The 7,623-nt window shown below is 41.0% G+C and overlaps 1 protein-coding gene across 1 annotated transcript; it reads right to left on the bottom strand.

The window, feature by feature from the left end:
• Positions 1 to 491: 491 nt before the first annotated feature.
• On the bottom strand, positions 492 to 3,534 carry ssr2 (signal sequence receptor, beta). Its single transcript, XM_085377906.1, has 6 exons — positions 3,494 to 3,534; positions 2,781 to 2,941; positions 2,422 to 2,520; positions 1,959 to 2,067; positions 1,788 to 1,865; positions 492 to 1,420 (listed from the first exon to the last, which is right to left on the bottom strand). Exons 2-6 carry the CDS (start codon positions 2,939 to 2,941, stop codon positions 1,310 to 1,312), a joined length of 558 nt encoding a protein of 185 aa, XP_085234032.1. The 5' UTR covers positions 3,494 to 3,534; the 3' UTR covers positions 492 to 1,309.
• Between the last annotated feature and the right edge of the window lie 4,089 nt (positions 3,535 to 7,623).

Raw genomic sequence — 7,623 nt, 5'->3', positions numbered from 1 at the left:
TGTGAGGCCTGATTACAAGTTGTTACTGGCTGTTGCTGGTACTACTGTTCACAGTGCAGCAGCCCTGATAGCTAACGTGTCGTTAATCTGACACATTTTGCTGGATCTGCTTTTATTGTTTTCTCTCAGTTTTTCAGCTCCACCTTTTTAGGCTGGTCCATCGACCCAAGTGTCTTGGCCCACCAGGAAAATGCCCGGTATGCCAGATGACCAGCCGAGCCCTGGACTTCAGCATGTGCAGCAAAATGTTTCATAATCCTGACCACACTACCATTTTCTGCAAAGGCAGTGGATTACTTCCACTGCCACAAGATTGGATATTTGACATCTTTTTAAACTATGTGCAATAACGTTTTATAATACATCTATCCAGTATTGAAATATCTGCTCTTAAATTTTGACATTTAAAATTGTACTTTCATTTTTTTTCCCTGTTATATATTTGCTTGATGTAACAAAACAGAATGTAACAGAAAGAAAAATAACCTTAAGTTTTTATTTATGGGAATGATATAAACTGGAAACAGGGAATGCAAACCCCCAGAAATGAATCAGGCTCAGCTTTAAAAAAAACAAAACATGTACCTTGTTTTCATTTATTTTGAACTTAAACAACGGGCTCCAAATATCATATCAGCTCATTAGAAACGCACACTGCAAATACAAGCAGCTGTTTACAGTAGTAACCCCCATTAGCCAGTTCCCATTGTAGGAGTTTAGAACATGTGTGCTGAAGGATTCACCAGACTCATGAGTTGCAGTGCAATTACAGCAATGGAGGGAATGGAGCATGGGCACATCATTCGATGATGTTTGTGTCGTCTCCTTTAGGCTGACTGCTGAATTGCTCTTTTTCATCTTAGTCTATTTGGTGAATTTCATGTTACTGAAGGCAATATCTGACAGAGATTATTACTTAGCTAACTTGTGAATGATTAAACCGGTAGCCAACCAGCCTTACTCTCAAGCCCTCCACAATAGAACCCACGGTTTCCTCCCAAAAAGGGTCATGAAAGACACCTGGCAGGTCCTGTTACTCAGATCATCTCACTAGTTGTGGTGGAAAACAGCATAATGTAATTGTTTCGTCACATGAACTATTTGCAGATAAAGAGATGCCACACGATTTTCACCTTCTACTTCTTGCTCCAAAGTTCTCTTAAATATTCTGTTCGATCAAACCACAATCAAGTCCATTGGTCACCAAGTTTTAGTTTTCACCCCAAGTATGGGCAATGTTTTTTTTTTACAAAACCCTTTTATTTCCCTTCCCATCCCCAACCCCATTCTTGAAAAGAGCAAAGATGTTTCAGTTCTTCTTGCTCTTGGGCGAATCGTATTTCCTCTTGCTGGAGTACCAGAGAAGCAGAGGGATGCCGATGGAGGGTAGCGTCATCACACCAAATGCAGCCCAGTCCAACTAAAGACAGACACACGGAGCAGTGAGTGAAGTGTTAGAGGACTGTTCTGGCAAATGCAAAAACTTCAGTCTATCAGCCATGAATCGAGACACTATGTGAACAGTGGTATCAAGGAACTCTGTTGTTGTGAAGACTTTAATTTAGTTTATCAACATGCACTACTCGTACTAAAAAGTACTTCTTGTGCTATATGCAAAAATTTGTCAGTATAGATACAGTAAATTCCAATTTTAGCTGAAATTAACAACCCAATAAAGATCCTTAGAGGTTTACAAAATTCCACCAGCCTCAATTTACTTTGATCAGCATAGGCCAGTGGACTCAGGTGCCATAATGAGCGAGCCTCAATCTGTTTTTAACACTTACATAGTGTGGAGAGAAGCGCCGGTCAAACTCTCGCTGAGCCAAGATTCCTCCCTGTCCAGGAGCACTGGAGTAGCCAACCTGCAGGAAGGGAAGGAGGGGACACTTTAGCTTCTAACACATCACTATGGACTGTAAATGCTTTGACTCACTAAGGACTTTAACTGCTTTTACCACAACTTGTCCTCCCTCCTGAACCAGGTAGCTGACGGTAGCAGAGGTAAAATTAAAGTATCCAGCCTTCAAGGGGCGCAACACCACTGTGTGAGAGACGTTGCTGGCTCTAAAAGTTTCAGAGTTAAGAATGATGACTTGGAGAAAGAGCCCATCTATGGTTATTTAAACCAACTTAAATCTAATTCCTGCATTCCTGGTTCATTAAGGCCTCTGTCTTATGAACCATGAAGAGTGAATACTTCTTTAGGTTCAGCGGCCTGAAAAGCTATCATTTCAGTATTTGGTCCTACTGTGTAAGATGATATAACTGTGGTGCAAAAAATAGGCTGCCATACAGACACCCAGTAACTTATGTTTGATTAAGAATTTAAGATCAAACTCCCATTAAGCCACAATTAATGCGTCAAAAATAGCTCAAGTTTGATAGTGCCAGTGAGAAGTCATGTTACTGCAAGGATACGGTGCAATCCTGTCCCATTTCACATTCAGCATTCCGGAAACAATTCCAAAATCTTCAGGAGGAAAAGAATCATCGGATAGCTCCACCTCTAGAGCTGCACTGCGGAGACAAACCAGAGGATGACATTTAGTCACACAGTATGCACTAAACATTTTATCAGGTCTTGACAAGCTCTCAAGCAGTTCACATTTCAACAATTCTGAAAACGTCTTGATAATGTTCAAACGTACTGATAAAGTGATTATTAAACAGCAGTTTGTTAAGAAACAACTGAATAAAATAATTCTGTGTCGTTTGGTTTTCTGTGTGTATTCATTTGTACAGTTATCTGATTTACAGCAGCTGTCCAGATATCTGACCTGGAGCCCACGTTGTAGATGCTGTACTGCAGGGTCAGGTCGCGGCCCTCCACAGCATAGCGGTTCAGGAGGGATTTGGAGGCCAACAAACGGGCGCCCTCTTCTCCTGAGCCCAGAGCCAGCAGAGAAAGGATTACAAACACGTGCAGCATCCTGGTCATCTGGTCAAAACAAACAAACAACAAAACAAAAAAGGGAAATTAACTGGAGTTAGGAGGAGAATACGATGGACTACAAAGTATGGTGAAACTATAGCCAGGAGTCCAGGCTGGTTTTGAAATAAAACAATATGCGGTAGTGTCCAGGTATCCAACTAAATTTAGCATAAACAACAAAAAAGAAAGGGGAAAACAATCTGCAGTCAGTCTTTAAACGGAGACTACTTCCTATTTATCTTAGGTTTGACTTTCAAAAGACGAAAGAAAAATCGCGACTGGGAGGTAATTTTAAAAGGCTGTTACGATATGTTACTAATGAAGTGTCCGGCTTCAAGTCAGACTGCTCAACACTAACCGGTGCAGACGCTTACGTGGACCAAAGGAGTCACATCTTCATTTGCGTTAGTAAGAAAATTATAGTAAGTAACAACGCTTTATGTCTAACAGGCGTTTCATAGATTCGCTGTATATTAACAATATGTCCGTTCCTAAAATAGAACATTAGTAAATTATAACTCTGAAGCTTTAAAAGAAAAACAGGAAGAGATTTTTTACCTTCCTCTAGTTCTCTTCAAATGGCAGAAAGTAAAGGAGCTAGTCAAGCGCATGCTCAGAAGCTTAAAGCCTGTTTTTACATGACGTGTACCGAGGGGGAGTTAAAGAAGCCTGCAAACTGCAGCGCCCCTGGTGTTCGGGAGGGAGATAGGAGTCATTCGAAAAGAACGTAGCTCATTATGCAGAAGTAGCTGGACTGCCTGTTCCGGCCCTGTAAAAGTACTTGTTGATTAGTTGAATTTTCATACATATAAAACGGTTTATGTACAAAATATAATTCATTGAGAATAAAATTCTCACTGCAGGTTCTCTGATCTTAATAAGATAACTCTTTATTGTCATTGCACAGTCATACATAGTACAATAGTACAATGAGATTGGAAAACTGTCCTACGTCGGCACTACATATAACACGACACGATATGACACATCACAACGCAACACAAACAACACAATGCTCACAGACAAGACCCTCCGTGAATACATGCATTACATTATATTTGCATATAGAAATGAAAAATGAAATAATGGATTGGATTTATATAGCGCTTTTCAAGGCACCCAAAGCGCTTTACAATGCAATTATTCATTCACTCTCACATTCACACACTGGTGGAGGCAGCTACAGTTGTAGCTACAGCTGCCCTGGGGCAGACTGACAGAAGCGAGGCTGCCAATACTCCCAAAACTTGCATTTCTAATCCTAGGAATTCAAAGGCTGTAAATGATTTTTGGTTATACTTTATACATGAATCAAAAACAAATGCAGGCATTCATCAGTTTGCCTTTGGATTCTATTTGTCAAACCTTTATGTAATTCATTCATTTGAAAATGTTCTCATTTTTGTATCATCACTTGGGCTCTGCTGTGCTACCATGCCAACAGAATCTGGTGATAATTCAGTGTCAATATTCGCATCAAGATGTTCCTTCCCAGCCACTCTGCTTTCATCTATTATCAGATGATAGCAGATGCTTATCTGATACCGTATCAGCATTTCCTGTAACACTCAAAGATGCCACCAAAGGTTTCCAGAACTACCTTGTCCCCTGCCTGTAGATGCTAAATATGCATGTACCTTTTTTTCCCCAATATATACATGTTGCCCACATAGACCGCGAAGGTCCTCCGAAGGATGCAGCCGGTGTTTTGGGACACAGCTTGCGTTTTCTTCGTTTACTTCGTCCACAGGTAAACGCAAAAACTGAGTTTTTGAAAATATCCACCCTGGCAGGAGTTTTTAAAAATCTCCGTTTTCAGTTACCAAAAACGCCGTTTACGTGTGGACGAAAGGCGCAAACGAATAGAAAAATCTGCGTTTTCAAAAATACCCGGGTACGTGTGGACGTAGCCTAAGTGCCAAACATTAGGCAGATGGCAGAGGTTGTGATACGGTTGTTGACAATCTTCTTGTCAATGCTCAACATGAATGTCTCAGCAGCAAAGCAGGAGGAACCTGAGAATTAAAAAAAAATCAACAACAACAAGAAAAACTAATGAAAACCTTTAATAACAAGGGTTTGAATGTCTTACTGGCTGAACCTATATGGTTGTGTTAGTCAGTGTATTAGTGTGGAAGCAACAGAACATGAAACTAAACAAGCCAAGAGTATCACCTTCTTGCATGCTCAATGAGCCAGGTAAGTAAATCCCAAAAAGTTGATTCTGTTCATCAGCTTAGTCTATTCAATGTATACATCTGTCCCAAGTCATGTATATTTCGTATTTCTTCAACAACGGTTTGAATGGTAGATGTTGGCAGAAGATGCTGTCCCTGTGCTTTAATGTAAAACATACTGAAATTAGACCCATCCATACCAGGGTCTTCTGTATCTGATACACTGGCACCTTACTGTATGGTGGCACTTGTGGTTGGACTCTCTGAGTATCTTTGTTTGAACCACAAATCACGTTTTCTAAACGTTTGTGTTTTCTACACATATGGGAGGCAAATGTAGATTTTACAGAGAACACACTTTGGCATCCTCTCACTGGGCAACTCACATGCTGTTCACAACTAAAGCCTGCAGTTTTCTTTGTGTGCACTCAAATGGAGTCGAGTCAACTAGCGCCACCTGTGGCCAAGTGCCATAGTCTACAGCCAGGTTAACTTGTGACACACAGATCTGCACCACGTTTGAATTCCTGTTTCATGCACAGTGTATTTGTAACTTTCAATGTTGTCTGTTTGTGCATCTTGCAAATAAACCTTTGAACCTAATGAAATGATATTATTTGTTTATTTTTGGCCTGCATCAGTGGGAAATGCCAAGTTATTTACATAAAGTTATAGAAATCAGCTCTCCCGTTGTTCATCATGATCTTAATAACTTTTTTCCATAACAAAGAAATAGGTCTTGAACAAATATATGACACATGAATATTTCACTAGTGTTGTAACGTCACATCCTGTTAGCTTTTCTCTGGAAATTATCATTTTATAATTCACAATGCCTCATAATGGTAATTCATCAACATGGCTGGAGAGAGTTGATTCAGTTAAAGGACTAGAGGTTACAGTCCCTGATAATGCATTGCTTTAGATGGAGAGACTCTTGAGTGATGGCTGTTATGAGGAAAGGCGGCCCAGAAACTTTGCCAGCAGCACGCATCGTTGTGTGCCTCAACTTTCGGTCTTTTACCCAGGCTAATCTGCCACTTTCCTTCCTTGGTTAGGTTTAGGGATTAGAGATTGATCTAGATTACCATTTTAAATTTGTGACACATCATTAGTTGTGGACTTTGGATTCATCAGGTGTTTCGGCCGTTATCACTAGACACCCTCATCCAAGGTGGCCCTGCCAGGGTTGATCAGGCCCTGGAGTGTGTCACCGGTTTATGTTAAAAATTTTCTCTTCTTCTTTCTTCTGTTTAGTTTCCTACATTTTCTTTCTATATGTTCACTGCAACTGAGAAAAAATAATACTTACCTCTTTAGTATTTACAGAGCCTAACTTCTTCAAAGGCATAGAAAAGGTGATAGAGAGAAGTAAGACAAAAGGGGACAAGATAGGAGAGAGAAGAGCCGGAAGGGGGGCACCCGGTCTGGCTTCCCACACCACCTTATATACAGTCTGTTTAAGTGTGATTAATTTAACAAACACTTGCAGCAGCATCTGCAGCAGTTACACAGTGATTAGTAATAAACAGAGCCAGTGTGATTGAGTCGAGAGAGTGAGTGGATTTAAGAAAGTGGGTGACTCAAGTGTGTCAGTTGGTTTGTTTTTGTTTTTTTTATTGTTGAGATGAGTTAGAATTTTTTTTTGTTTGTTTGTTTTAAAGCTAATTTAATTTTCAAAACTTGCACATGATCTTCAATTTGTAGAAGATCTACTGACTATCACATAGCAGCTGGAGCAGTCTCAAATGGAGTTCAGTCCACTACTGCCACCTGTGGCCAAGTGCCATAACCCACTACTAGATTGACTCGTGACACATCTGCAGTAGAGGCTGAGGGGCTCCACTTACACCTGGAGCATTCAAACCTACCCACAAACATGTTGAAAGGCGCAATGTGGATTGTCAAGACTGAAACCAGTCATTAAGCAAAGACAACAGGGATCTTTTTTTCTGTTTATTTAGTATGCACAACATTTGTAGTCGCCTTCTGCACAGGGGAAGTCCACGCACACTGTGTACAGCCCTGTGTACAGTCCCAGCAACACTCCAGCACATCTTGGTTGGTTGTAGGACTAGCCTTACTCAGGGCAGATACACATAGAGACACAATCAGGTCCTCAGGTGTCTAGCCGAGAAAGCTGAGTGCAAGAGAAAATCCATTGATGCTCAACCAAGAGAAGTGTCAGTTTTCATCAGCATTTGTCCCGGAGGGGGACAAGCCGAGGACTAGCCCTTCCGCCCTGGCCCTGGGCCCGCTGAAGGTCGCCAGGGATTGGCAGATGCGAGTGGACTTGGATCAGACGCTAATCTTTTCCACAGAGATCGTAACAACTACTCTGCGACCAGACCTCGTCCTTTGGGCTTACTAAAAACTTGCCACTGAGCTGAAATCTTTGGGAAATCTTTTTGTAGCCTAAGCCTGCTTTAAATTTCTCAATAACTTTATCCCTGACCTGTCTGGTGTCTAAATCCAATCGAGAATCTGTGGCCAGATCTGAAAACTGCTGTT

This window comes from Diplotaxodon limnothrissa, linkage group LG18, assembly GCF_057381915.1.
Source record: "Diplotaxodon limnothrissa isolate DT_005_m linkage group LG18, D_limnothrissa_male_GT1.1, whole genome shotgun sequence".
Taxonomy (NCBI): domain Eukaryota; kingdom Metazoa; phylum Chordata; class Actinopteri; order Cichliformes; family Cichlidae; genus Diplotaxodon; species Diplotaxodon limnothrissa.
This window is presented reverse-complemented; position numbering and strand designations above follow the sequence as displayed.